The sequence below is a fragment of the Oncorhynchus gorbuscha genome, linkage group LG18 (assembly GCF_021184085.1).
Source record: "Oncorhynchus gorbuscha isolate QuinsamMale2020 ecotype Even-year linkage group LG18, OgorEven_v1.0, whole genome shotgun sequence".
Classification (NCBI taxonomy): Eukaryota; Metazoa; Chordata; class Actinopteri; order Salmoniformes; family Salmonidae; genus Oncorhynchus; species Oncorhynchus gorbuscha.
This window is the reverse complement of record NC_060190.1, coordinates 60,397,083-60,411,887: the sequence shown is the minus strand read 5'-3', so window position 1 is coordinate 60,411,887 and position 14,805 is coordinate 60,397,083. Positions and strand designations below refer to the sequence as shown.

General features: G+C 47.0%; 1 protein-coding gene across 1 annotated transcript in view; it reads right to left on the bottom strand.

The window, feature by feature from the left end:
* Positions 1 to 14,805, bottom strand: part of LOC124003777 (rho GTPase-activating protein 39-like) — a 51,226-nt gene that overhangs the window by 19,101 nt on the left and 17,320 nt on the right. Inside the window, 3 exon segments of the mRNA XM_046312344.1 lie at positions 5,165 to 5,555; positions 5,557 to 5,940; positions 5,975 to 6,384. Of these exon segments, the coding sequence (XP_046168300.1) occupies positions 5,165 to 5,555; positions 5,557 to 5,940; positions 5,975 to 6,384 (1,185 nt within the window).

The window sequence follows — 14,805 nt, the reverse complement described above, 5'->3', positions numbered from 1 at the left end:
GCTCAGTCACTGTGGGGGATAGGGATATGGATTGGGAAGTACCCCTAACATACAGGGAATAGCGGGGGGTCTGAAAACAGGGATTATTATTATGATCCTCTGTCAGACAGGAGAGGAAATGAGGTCATCTAGGCCAGGCACTGAGAACAAACACAAACACCTCAGAGCTTTGGACAATGAGATCACCACACTCTGCATAGAGGAAGGAAACAAGTCAATTTCACAGCCAATCCACAGATACTACTAGCCTCTACCCATGACACATGGTTCAATCCATAACTTTATGCCATAGGAAACCAACAAGAGGAATATGCTTTGGCAAAACCGATAGAACAACCTGTAACAGAGACAACCCAATCAAGACTTAGAAAAGCAGGAGTGGCAGAGGGGTGAGATGAGAAACAGGGGACATGCAGAGACACCTCTGAGGTTAGAGACCCAGCTGTCGTGAGACAGCTGAACGCACCTCCTTGCTCTGAGACATCATGTCTACCAGCAACACATAGCTCCCACTTCCACCCTACGCAATCTCCCCGCCCAGCTAGGTGCCCTGGGGCAGGGCTGGGGACAGTCACTGGGACCCCCAGCAGTATCCAGTCTGTGGGACATGGTGACAGGAAGAGACCATCCCAGCATTGGGTCAGAGAGACACATATGGAATCAGATACACAATCAGAACACACTCCTCGGATTACAGTGATAAAACCACATCCTCTCAATTAACACTGATCTGGAGGTGTCATGTGAGCCACAGAAACACCATGCTCATATTGCTCATTGATTCTCATGGTTGAGGTGAATGGACACTTTAAGTCAACTGATATAGCATGCTTGTCATGCCAGAGACTGGTGCACATGTGGTGGCACTGGCCTTCATCAGAGCAATGGAAGGCGTCTCAGCATAGCACAGTACTCTGTATATGAAGACATCTAGGTCCAGTAACATGGGAATGCTTAAAGCAGGCTGGACGTGCTGCTCTAGTTAAAAAAACATAAAACATAAAACAGTTGGTCTGTAATCTGGTTTTCTGAGGACACCATAAAACTTCAACTTCACAAAGAAGAAAGTGAAACTGGAAGAGAAAGAAATAAGGACATTGTCATAACGAGCGCCAGCCACCCAGGCCCATTTAACCAGATCGTTATGCTTAAAGTTCAAAGTGTTACCTCTTATCTGGAAAAAATGACACCATAAGAGTCTGACTTTAGTCGACATCTGGCGAGAGCCAAGAAATGATCTTACCAAGCCAGGAGCACAGAGATAAAAGAGTACACGTGCTATTTCCAAAGTCTTTAAAGCGCTGCTGTTAGTCCAGACTCAGAGAGCACACAGACGAAAGTGGCAGAGCTTGTGTCAGACCTGTAAACATCCAGTCCATGTGTGACTCAACTATTTAAAACACAGACTCCTCCTAATTTCCTAAATCAATCTACTGGTGAGTCCGAGAAATGTGACGATAACCAGGTTGTATGTACTTTTGCTTTCATTTGACGGGCCAAGCAGGGAATGTTTTTAATCTTCCAATTCTCAAAACCCCCAAACTTTTTCTTGCCCTCATATCATCACCATACAGTCTCATAGGGATGTGTCACAGGGCTTTTGTGTTGTGTCAAAATATGGCAAAGAATCAAGTTTAAAGTTGTATTAGTCTTATGTACCGGATACACATGGTATACCCCATTCAACGAAATACTTACTTGCCAGTTCCTTCTCGACAATGCAACAACAATAATAGATAATACAATATAAGAATACGAAAATAAAGTAAATGGCTCAGTAGAATAGAATACATTTTTTAAATTGAGCATAATACAGGAAGGCACAATTTATAGTACAATACTCACACTTGTATCAGAGAAATGGGGGATCGAGGGGATAATTGTGTAGTATTAGGGCTTCCTATCGCTACGTAATGCATATCACTTGAAATCTGGACCCAATGAGCTACATCTTGGCACAGAAAGAATGTGTCTTCATGAGAATCTCGTTGTGCAACGCGACCCGGAACAACAAGTTAAAGGTGTGCTTGATCTTCGCCAGGCTGCCTTGGATTGAATCCTTTTGAGTGTCGCTATATCACTAGGATAATGAAAAGGCACATACTATTAATTTGGTCCCTTGGTTCACTCACTATTCACCATACCTTCACTTCTTCCTCAGAGAGGAACACTTGTGCTTAACTGAGGGCATGTCTTCCTTTGGTGACCCATTCTAACCCCGAGGCCAGCCCACAGGACAATAAAGTGCTATGACCCGTATGTGCCTTCAACAAGCGGGACACTTCCACGACAATGTATCAGTACCCTTGAGGTCCAGATACAGAAAAAGCAACATGGCGAGATATCCCAACTTCTACCCCACATGTAACCCCCCCACATACACACACAGGTCATCAGTTGTTTGATCCAGTACAGATGTTGTAAGCAAGGTGCTCCTGAACCCTTTTTGACCCTTCATCATTTAAACAGATCAGATTCTCTTGCTCTAGCACTTCTGCATGTGATGGACATGTCTACCCCGGGAGTTTCAGGTATTTTCCAGATGAGTCGTACAGGGTCAGAATAACCAGAAATACCCAGGTCATGTGACAAGAGTTAGCCAATGAGTAACAGATTTAGCAGTCTGCTTGTTGTCACATGAGAAAGATAAAGTGTGTGAGAGAGAGACTATTTGCACATCATTACAACATTGTATCTAGACATAATATGACATTTGAAATGTCTTGATTCTTTTGGAACCTTTGCAAGTGTAACGTTTACTGTTAATGTTTTATTGTTTATTATCTAGTTCACTTGCTTTGGCAATGTAACCATATGTTTCTCATGCCAATAAAGCCCGATAAATTGAAAGAGAGAGAGAGAGAATCAACTAAACAGTGCATAGGATAAGACAGATGGTATGTTGTTGGAAATTCAACAGGCAGATGTACACTGAGTGTACAAAACATTAAAAACATCTGCACTTCACTGAGCAGGTGAATCCAGGTGAAAGCTACGATCCCTTATTGTTGTCATTTGTTAAATCCACTTCAATCAGTGTAGATGAATGGGAGGAGACAGGTTACAGAAGGATTGTAATCCTTGAGACAATTGAGACATGTATTGTGTATGTGCGCCATTCAGTGAGTGAATGGGCAAGACAAAAGATTTAAGCGCCTTTGAACGTGGTATGGCAGTAGGTGCCAGGCGCACCAGTTTTTGTCAAGAACGGCAATGCTGCAAAGTTTTTCACACTTAACAGTTTCCTGTGTGTATCAAGAATGATCCACCACCCAAAGGACATCCAGCCAATTAGACAACTGTGGGAAGCCATGGTGTCAACATGGGCCAGCATCCCTGTGGAACACTTGACACCTTGTAGTCCATGCCCGATGAATTGAGGCTGTTCTGAGGGCATAAATGGGTGGGGCAAGTTAATATTAGGAAGGTGTTATTAATGTTTTGTACACTCAGTGTATACAGTATAACAACTCCTGAGGTGTATTTTTTAGAACTAAACAAAGGAAACCTTGATTGTAACAACTGTGATTTGGAACTGTTTCCTCTGAACACTTCTTTCTCAAATGTTATCAACGACTGTTAAATATGATTTTCTGAAAAGATTCTTTGAAATACCGCCAATATCAGCAAAGAATGAAAGGGGAACTTGGTCAAACTGAAGTAGACATTATACACAAAATAGAGGAGCCTAATTTTCACTCCTGTAAAAACGGATGCCATACTTCCCCCTAAGTTGTTGAACAAACTAAGGCTAATTGGTCTGCTTCTTTCAAAAAGATCCCTACGTGCCACATGTGCCTACCAGTCTCAGAGCCTTCAACACTACTGAACAGCTGAGCCTAATCATGACGAATCAGCCAGACAGATGGGAAGAAGAGAAGAGCACAGGTCTGAATTGTTCCTGTCCTCTCCAACCCCAAACATGAAACTCTAACTCAGTTTGTTTTCATCCATTTAGTTTTGTCACATTCCAGCTTCTCTCCTCATTTCATGGTGATATGTAATTAAAAGTCCAGAGAGAGACCAGTGAAAACCACCACATGGCTAACTGGGATGCACAGCCCATAAGAGTCCCACACAGCTGCCCATTGTTTTGTGGAGACATGGAGACTTCTGGGAAAAGTTTAGTAATTAGGTATGACCGCAGAGTGGTGGAGTTCCCTGTGGAGCAAACCCTTCTGAAGGACGGAAGGTCAAGCAGTCAAGCAGGCTGTACCTCCACCAGGGTCCTCTGACAGAGAGGGGTGAGCAATTAGTTTCCCTTCTACCTTACATAATCAGGGTCGGAGGTCAGAGGGTAGGAGAGACTCCTGCTGGCCCCAGTGAGGATAGACTCAGGACCCAAGCAGAGAGCAGACGGACAACTGGCAAGACACTAACACCTCTAGGAACAGCAGGGTCTCCTATTTAGAACTAACTGGAATGTAGAGGTTCTGCATGTTATTACCCAAGAACAGACAACACTCTTTCACATCTCTTGTCTAAAATTATATTAAAGAGGACCTCAGTCATGTGTGATTTGGCTTCCCCCACCAGAGACCCCGATTTGACTTTGATGGGGGGGCCTTGGGTTGTTTTAGTAAAATGAAATGAGTGTATATGGGGCCGGAGAGGAAGTGAGCAGCACAGGGGCACTGAGACAGCACTAGTGGCTGCGGGCAAGGGGAAATAAATAACTGGCATGTCTGGAATCTGCCTCTGAAGGGGAGATGCTGGTTTGGACAGTGTGTGTTGCCACAGCGCTGAGCACATGATGGGGTCTTTGAATGGCTCTTACTGTTAGGGGTCTTTCTACCAATGTGAGGGGAGAGGGCATGTCATGTACTTTATGACTGCACTCGTCTTCGCATTTGGTAGCAATTTACTTTAAACGGCCACGGTGTGATTCACAGAGATATTTATGGAAATATGGGGCATGTGGAATGTCAAGATAAGTGAGAACGAAAATAAAGGAGTCTGAGATAGTCTCACTGGTCAAAAGTCTAAATAATACAACAATGTCTCATGCCCAAAGTCAGGATGCCACATGGTGGGATAACAATCCATTTTTTGTTATTACCATGTCCTCTGTACTGAAATATAATCCTCAATTTTTTAAGTACAACTACATCCTCCCTATTAACAGTCATTTGATCCAATAGTAAAATAGAGAGATCAGACATACTTCAGTGACTCCTCAGTTCCGTCCGAGCTGCTGCTTCCCTCAGCTGGTCCTATGTCCGTGGTCTCACTCTCACTGTGGGTCTCAGGGGTTTTGGGGACGGAGTTCTCCTGCTCTGGGAGAGAAGTGCGGTGCCCCAGGCTCCCTGCCCCATGGTGCTCTGGAAGAGGGGTGCGGCATCCCTGGCTCGCTGTACTCCCGAGGCTCCCTGCCCCATGGTGCTCTGGAAGAGGGGTGCGGCATCCCTGGCTCCCTGTACTCCCGAGGCTCCCTGCCCCATGGTGCTCTGGAAGAGGGGTGCGGCATCCCTGGCTCCCTGTCCTCCCGAGGCTCCCTGTCCCTAGGTGCTCTGGAAGAGGGGTGCGGCATCCCTGGCTCCCTGTACTCCCTGCCCCTACTCCCGAGGCTCCCTGCCCCTCGGTGCTCTGGAAGAGGGGTGCGGCATCCCTGGCTCCCTGTACTCCCGAGGCTCCCTGCCCCTAGGTGCTCTGGAAGAGGGGTGCGGCATCCCTGGCTCCCTGTACTCCCGAGGCTCCCTGCCCCTCGGTGCTCTGGAAGAGGGGTGCGGCATCCCTGGCTCCCTGTACTCCCGAGGCTCCCTGCCCCTCGGTGCTCTGGAAGAGGGGTGCGGCATCCCTGGCTCCCTGTACTCCCGAGGCTCCCTGCCCCTAGGTGCTCTGGAAGAGGGGTGCGGCATCCCTGGCTCCCTGTACTCCCGAGGCTCCCTGCCCCTAGGTGCTCTGGAAGAGGGGTGCGGCATCCCTGGCTCCCTGTACTCCCTGCCCCTAGGCTCCCCCTGGCTCCCTGTACTCCCGAGGCTCCCTGCCCCTAGGTGCTCTGGAAGAGGGGTGCGGCATCCCTGGCTCCCTGTACACCCGAGGCTCCCTGCCCCTAGGTACTCTGGAAGAGGGGTGCGGCATCCCTGGCTCCCTGTACTCCCCGCCCCATGGTGCCTCTCTCTGCTCTCCCTCTGCTTTATAGCCTGTAGCTGAGACAGGGGCACTATGTCACCTCCCTGGGGTCGGTGCCAGATAGTCCGCCGTTCCACGGAATTGTAGTAGTAGAAGCGGCCGCTCTGGGGGTCAAACAGCTCCCACCACTGTTTACCATCGGCCTGACGAATGGCGGTGCCCAAAGGAGGGTCCCATCCGCATTCGCTGGTGGCCAGGTTCAGGTACATGTGCTCTCGAGAGCGTGGCTCCAGGATCTCCACCCAATCAGGACTGAAAACAGACACAAGAAATAGTGTTGTTAGAACTGAGAACAACGAGGAAGAGGGAAACAGATTTGAAGCCATTAATAACACAAACAATTGGTTTGGTCTGGAAATCCTACTGAAATGACCATCCCTGTTACATGCTGCTCATCCAACAAACAACTTACACAGTCAAACACGGACTACAACGCAAACACCTTCAGATGACCCATATGGAGAGTATGAATGTTAGCGACGACAACACGTGTCCATCTGTATGTGAGACAGTGCTATAGAACGCTGGTTCAGCAGTGATGTCAACCATCTGGTGGGCAGAGGAGCAGCAAGAGTCGCACTGTGTGTCTGTAATATGCGACATGTGGACGCACTCAGGACAGCACTAGGACCACAGCCAGCAGGCCTGGAAAGCACCATCCGCTCCAGCAGCATCACACAGGGAATGGCGTAAGGAACACTAGCAGCTAACTCAGCAGAACACAGAGGTTCGGGTGGGAATTGGGAGACACTGGCCCACATACACACAGACAGGGTACAGGGGAATTTGTCATTAAGGGGGTAACCTGTCAGATTGAAACAAAATGTGTTCCTGACTTAACTGAAAAGTGATACAGTTCTACAAGCTCATTCTGATATTTGATGATGAGTGTGATGATGTTATGATCTATGATCTAGATGTTATGATCTAGTATCTGATACAGAGCAGCTTTAAGTGTGCCAATGAATCCACGAGGGACCACAGCCAGCCGGAGCCTGTGTCCTTCTACTGGGCTGAGAACCAGGCTGGGGGCTGGTGAGGAGAGAGGTAGAAGGTAGACACAGGGTCTCTTTCCCTTTCCCTCCAGTTTGGGACATGTCCAGGGTACCTGTGGTAGCGAGGGGGCGCAGGGTGTCCAACACGGCCCACAGTGCCTAACGCATGCCCACATTTGTTCCTTGTGATCCTGCCAAGTAAGTCCCCTGCACCCCCAGCCTCAAAATAGCCTCAGAAGGGCAGAGTGCCAGCCAAGTTGACAAGACCGTCTTTGCATTGGGCATAAAGCTCAGTGGAAACTGGAAACAATACAAGGGGACAGAGGCCCTCTACACCATCCCTGCCTGTGTGCTGTCCCTGTGTGTGTCTCTACTGTCTGCTGGGAAACCACCTGGCTCCCACTCTGAACAAGCACACATTATTCACTGTCACAGAATATGGCTATAATAGGACCAACCTCTTCAAGAAAGAGAGACAAATACATCTGTATCTAATCTGTAAATTTGCCCTGTTTTCTTCTGAGTATCTGCAGTGAAAGTATTTAAGTGTCCACATACATCACTATGTGAGTGCGAGAGTAAGTGAGTGAGTCAGAGAGAGAGCGAGGGAGAAAGAGAGACAGAAAGAAAGAGAGAGTGTTTGGGTCATGACGGATTGGCATGATGTGAGGGGGCAACGTTTACTGGTATCGTCCTGGACCTACCAAGCAGTCCTATTCCACACACCCCACCCACAATTGGCCCAGTATCGTCCGGGTTAGGGGAGGGTTTGGCCGGCCGGGATTTCCTTGTCCCATTGCGCTCTAGCGACTCCTTGTGGTGGGCGGGCGCCTGTAAGCTGACTGGTCGCCAGCTGGACAGTGTTTCCTCCGACACATTGGTGCGGCTGGCTTCCGGGTTAAGTGAGCAGTGTGTCAAGAAGGAGTGCGGCTTGGCAGGGTCGTGTTTCGGAGGACGCATGGCTCTCGATCTTCCCCTCTCCCAAGTCCGTAGGGGATTTGCAGCGTTGGGACAAGACTGTCATAGATTGTCTTGTCCTTGTGCTTTCCCTTCTGTTCGTTTCCCCCTGCTGGTCTTATTAGGCTCTCTCTCTCTCTCTCTCTCTCTCTCTCTCTCTCTCTCTCTCTCTCTCTCTCTCTCTCTCTCTCTCTCTCTCTCTCTCTCTCTCTCTCTCTCTCTCTCTCCCAGCTGTTCCTCATTCTCCTAACTACCTCATTTACTCTTTTCACACCTGTCCCCTATTTTGCCCTCTGATTAGAGCCCCTATTTCTCCCTCTGTTTTCCGCTTCTGTCCTTGTCGGATCCTTGTATGATGTTCGCTGTTCTGTGTCCTTGTCTCGCCCTGTTGTGTTTTACCTTCTTCAGATGCTGCGTGTGAGCAGGTGTCTAGGTCTGCTACGGCCGGTGCCTTCCAGAAGCAACCTGCTGTCTATGGTCGAGTCTCCAGTCAGTCCTCTCTACTGACGAGTGGATTTCAGTTTTCCTGTTTTGTTTTCACCTTGATAATATCCAGGATTATCACTTTTGTCAAATACTGGAATAAAGACTCTGTTTTCGTTAAGTCGCTTTTGGGTCCTCATTCACCTGCATAACAAAGACTAACTACCAATTGGATATCATGAATTTGGGGAGAAAAAAAGATAAAAGTACAAAAATAAATAAATGTTACTACTGATCCTCTGTGGCTAAATTATGCTCCTGTGGTTGGATATTATAATATTATTTTGAAACGTTATCTATTTTTGTATTTTATTTTTGCCTCTTGGGACCCGTATGGGTTTTAGGCCCTGACTCACACAATTGACCAGCCACATTTATTTATTATGCAGTTTATTATTTTTTAAATTATTAATTCATTTATGAATATACATTTTTTATTTTAGCCTTCCCTGGTGGTCTAGTTTTGAGTATTCGGCGCTCTCACCGCCACGGCCCGGAGTTCGATTCCCGGTCAAGGAATATACATTTGGGGCAGCAGGTAGCCTAGTAGTTAGAGCCAGTAACCTAAAGGTTGCTAGATCGAAGCCCAGAGCTGACAAAGTAAAAATCTGTCGTTCTGCCCCTGAACAAGGCTGTTAACCCACTGTTCCTAGGCCGTCATTGTAAATAAGAATTTGTTCTTAACTAACTGCCTAGTTAAATAATTAAAATAAATTAATAATCCTCCCCCGTCTGACGATTAGCATTGAGAGCAGGACCCTGAATCCTCCAGTGGTTGGTGGCTACAGTAAGAAAAGTATATATATATACTTTTCTTATTGCAGCCAAGAAGTAAGGCCCTTATGCAACCATTGTACCTCATGCTGCTCCCAGGGCCAAATGAATGCAGGAGCTTACTAGGACTAAAGCCCCTGGGTGGACCAATAGGCAGCAAACAATTCATAAAAATAAAGGAAATATGTACAGTATATATGTTATTTATTTATTTGTATATATATAGCAGCATGGATCAGCACGGGGTACAATGGTTGCATAAGGGCCTTACTTCCTGGGAAATAAACAGTTGTTAGGACACAAAGTGGAACCAGTGTCTCGCAGTCTGCATAACCACAGGTAAAGTTAAACACTACTGTGTTAAAACACTATGTTTTATAACAATCTAAAATTAAAACATTACACATGCTCGTGTGACACCTGATTTTCTTCAGGATAACGTATTCTAAATTGAAGCAGGCATGATGTATTGGGAGATTGCTATGGTTATACACCTGAGAGAGGCACTTAACCCCACTGACAGTAAAAATCATATTGTATGTGAAGCCTAGACACAATGCATCTACTATGCCAGAGGTAAGACAGTGCTTAAGAGAAAATGGTAAAATATATGTTCTCATCTGATAACACATTCCCTCTTCTCCATGGAAGGTACACTGGCCCGTTGTCCCCCATCTGGGTCAAGGAGACGTCTGTACCACATGGTTATTCTCTAGGATGACTAAAAATAAGTCAAATAGAAAAACACCTCTCCAAACAGAGAACAAGTGGCAGAGCAGAGCGCTGCACCGAAACCAGAAGACCAACATACACATGCAGGCTCTGTGTCAGAGGTCTCATTCTGAATAATAACTTTATCTATCACCCACAATTGACAGTTTGGTTCCAAAATAACTTGAATATGTTAAATGGCGTTTTCCAGAAGGCAGAACAGCTGCATTCTGCTCATGGTATCTCCTACATTGTTTTAAAACAACCCAAAGTGTAAATGGCAATTTTCCCAGAAATGCAAAACATAGGAGTGGACATTGCATTGTCTAAAAATAGGGCAACACACTGGCAACACACAACACACTGTCATTGTTATGTTTTGGCTTTTAATCTAACTCAAATTCCAGTCCAGCTTAAATTGATTCCTTCAGAGAGAAACTATTGTGAAGAAACAGTTTTCATCCAAGTACCTCAGTCACAGTGAACTGAGCAGACAGGAGCCTATACACAATGGGTTCTGTACAGGCTAACAGGAGCCTATACACAATGGGTTCTGTACAGGCTAACATGAGCCTATACACAATGGGTTCTGTACAGGCTAACAGGAGCCTATACACAATGGGTTCTGTACAGGCTAACAGGAGCCATACAAATTGACGTAAAAGGCAAATAAGTCTGCTAACGGCTGAAATGGAACTTATCGTTCCAATACCAGTGTGGCATGTCTGATTCACCGATAGTGCTGCATCAAGTCAACAGAAATCGAAACCAATGGGGCATAACTAGGGCTGGCACAATTATTGTACAGCGTGTAACAGTCGGTTAAGGATGAAGACAGTTATGGAAATTAAATAACCGTCATAACCGTCTAAAAAAAGAATAATACTTATTATTACTATTCATGTTTTTGTGGAATGAACAACTGACTGAAGATGGAACGGCCGGGCATTTGTGTGGTTGAGCCCGTTACTTGCGTAATTTAATTTATTTAACTAGGCAAGTCGGTTAATTCTTATTTTACAATGACGGCCTACCCCGGCCAAATCCTAACGACGCTGGGACAATTATGCACCACTCTATGGGACTCCCAATCACAGCTGGTTGTGATACAGCCTGGAATCGAACCAGGGTCTGTAGTGACACCTCTAGCACTGAGATGCAGTGCCTTAAACCGCTGCGCCACTCGGTAACATGAACTCTTCAACAACCTATGAAACGTTGTTGCTCCTTGCTGAAACAAGCAAGGCATTGTAGCCTCGGCAACACTCCCCACAATGCAGCAGCAGCACACATGGAAATAGAATGACTAGAACAGGCTTGAAACCTCTAACCCTGTCAATTTGACTGGTAAACTCAGAGGGCTTGCAGTTGCGTCACAAATCACCTAGCAACGTACCAGGCCCCATGATGGAAGACCAAATTCAGTCTGTTGGAATGCCTCCAATTGTCGATGTATTATTAGCTAGCTTGCTATAGAAACTTAGTGTGCAGGCTAACCCAAATGAGCTGCTAAAGTAATGTCCGCTAGTTAGCTAGCTATACAGTATGTAAAGTTAACTAAGTGAATTAAATATCACCAGCTTAAAAACATAATATTTGCTAGTTAGCTAGCAATCTTGATGTATTTATTGATGTAATTCTAAATGCATTTGAGGTTAGGGTCACTACATCTTATTCCAAAATCACAAGCATTAATATGGAGTTGGTCCCCCCTTTGCTGCTATAACAGCCTCCACTCTTCTGGGAAAGATTTCTGCTAGATGTTGGAACATTGCTTACTGGGACTTGATTCCATTCAGCCACAAGAGCATTAGTGAGGTCGTGGACTGATGGGCGATTAGGCCTGGCTCGCTGTGGGTGTTCCAATTCATCCCAAGGTGTTTGATGGGATTGAGGTCAGGGCTCTGTGCAGGCCAGTCAATTTCTTCCACACCGATCGACAAACATTTCTGTATGGACCTCGTTTTGTGCACAGGGGTCATTGTCATGCTGAAACAGGAAAGGTCCTTCCCCAAAATGTTGCCACAAAGTTGACATCAAAGAATTGTCTAAAATGTCATTGTACACTGTAGCGTTTAGGGGCCAAGCCCAAATCATGAAAAACAGCCTCAGACCATTATTCCTCCTACAACCTTTACAGTTGCCTCTATGCATTAGGGGAGGTATTTTTCTCCTGGCATCTGCCAAACAGATTCGTCCGTCGAACTGCCAGATGGTGAAGCATGATTCATCACTCCAGTGAGAGCGTTTCCACAGCTCCCCAGAGTCCAATGGCAGCGAGCTTTACACCATTCTAGCTGACTTTTTCCATTGAGCATGGTGTTCTTAGGCTTGTATAAGGCTGCTTGGCCATGGAAACCTAATTCATGAAGGTCCCGATGAACATTTCTTGTGCTGACGCTGCTTCCAGAGACAGTTAGGAACTCGGTAGTGAGTGTTGCAACAGAGGAGATTATTTTTAAGCACTACACAGTTCAGCACTCAGCTATCCCGTTCTGTGAGCTTGTGTGGCCTACCACTTCGTGGCTAAGTCGTTGTTGCTCCTAGATGTTTCCACTTCACAATAATGGCACTTACATTATACAGGGGCAGCTCTAGCAGGGCAGAAATGTGACGAACTGACTTGTTGGAAAGGTGGCATTTTATGACAGTCCCACGTTGAAAGTCAATGAGCCCTTCAGTAAGGCCATTCTACTGCCAATGTTTGTCTATGGAGATTGCTTGGCTGTGCTCAATTTTATACACCTGAATACACCTGCGATGGGTGTGGCTGAAACAGCCGAATCCACTAATTTGAAGGGGTGTCCACACACTTCTGTATATATTGTGTATGTGTACCCATGTTAGGACATCTTTTGGAAAAAAAAGTTCTTAAGTCACACACAATGCATAAACCTATTATAAACAACAGCAGACCAACCCTGCTGGGAGTGCAGGCTTCTGTTTGAGCGCAGCACTGAGACACCTGATTCAATGTATCAAACCTAAATAGTTAATAATCAAGATCCTCGTTTGCTAAGTCAAACGACACCGCTGGTTCTGCTCACACTGCCCTACCCTGTGCTCTGACCTCTTTCTCCCCTCTCTCTCCAGATGAAATCTCGCGTCTTGTGACGGCCGGCCACCCAACAACCTGCCCGCTTGACCCTATCCCCTCCTCTCTTCTCCAGACCATTTCCGGAGACCTTCTCCCTTACCTCACCTCGCTCATCAACTCATCCCTGACCGCTGGCTACGTCCCTTCCGTCTTCAAGAGAGCGAGAGTTGCACCCCTTCTGAAAAAACCTACACTCGATCCCTCCGATGTCAACAACTACAGACCAGTATCCCTTCTTTCTTTTCTCTCCAAAACTCTTGAACGTGCCGTCCTTGGCCAGCTCTCCCGCTATCTCTCTCAGAATGACCTTCTTGATCCAAATCAGTCAGGTTTCAAGACTAGTCATTCAACTGAGACTGCTCTTCTCTGTATCACGGAGGCGCTCCGCACTGCTAAAGCTAACTCTCTCTCCTCTGCTCTCATCCTTCTAGACCTATCGGCTGCCTTCGATACTGTGAACCATCAGATCCTCCTCTCCACCCTCTCCCGAGTTGGGCATCTCCGGCGCGGCCCACGCTTGGATTGCGTCCTACCTGACAGGTCGCTCCTACCAGGTGGCGTGGCGAGAATCTGTCTCCTCACCACGCGCTCTCACCACTGGTGTCCCCCAGGGCTCTGTTCTAGGCCCTCTCCTATTCTCGCTATACACCAAGTCACTTGGCTCTGTCATAACCTCACATGGTCTCTCCTATCATTGCTATGCAGACGACACACAATGAATCTTCTCCTTTCCCCCTTCTGATGACCAGGTGGCGCATCGCATCTCTGCATGTCTGGCAGACATATCAGTGTGGATGACGGATCACCACCTCAAGCTGAACCTCGGCAAGACGGAGCTGCTCTTCCTCCCGGGGAAGGACAGCCCGTACCATGATCTTGCCATCACGGTTGACAACTCCATTGTGTCCTCCTCCCAGAGCGCTATGAACCTTGGCGTGATCCTGGACAACACCCTGTCGTTCTCAACTAACATCAAGGCGGTGGCCCGTTCCTGTAGGTTCATGCTCTACAACATCCGCAGAGTACGACCCTGCCTCACACAGGAAGCGGTGCAGGTCCTAATCCAGGCACTTGACATCTCCCGTCTGGATTACTGCAACTCGCTGTTGGCTGGGCTCCCTGCCTGTGCCATTAAACCCCTACAACTCATCCAGAACGCCGCAGCCCGTCTGGTGTTCAACCTTCCAAAGTTCTCTCACGTCACCCAGCTCCTCCGCTCTCTCCACTGGCTTCCAGTTGAAGCTCGCATCCGCTACAAGACCATGGTGCTTGCCTACGGAGCTGTGAGGGGAACGGCACCTCAGTACCTCCAGGCTCTGATCAGGCCCTACACCCAAACAAGGGCACTGCGTTCATCCACCTCTGGCCTGCTCGCCTCCCTACCACTGAGGAAGTACAGTTCCCGCTCAGCCCAGTCAAAACTGTTCGCTGCTCTGGCCCCCCAATGGTGGAACAAACTCCCTCACGACGCCAGGACAGCGGAGTCAATCACCACCTTCCGGAGACACCTGAAACCCCACCTCTTTAAGGAATACCTAGGATAGGATAAAGTAATCCTTCTCACCCCCCCTTAAAAGATTTAGATGCACTATTGTAAAGTGGCTGTTCCACTGGATGTCATAAGGTGAATGCACCAATTTGTAAGTCGCTCTGGAT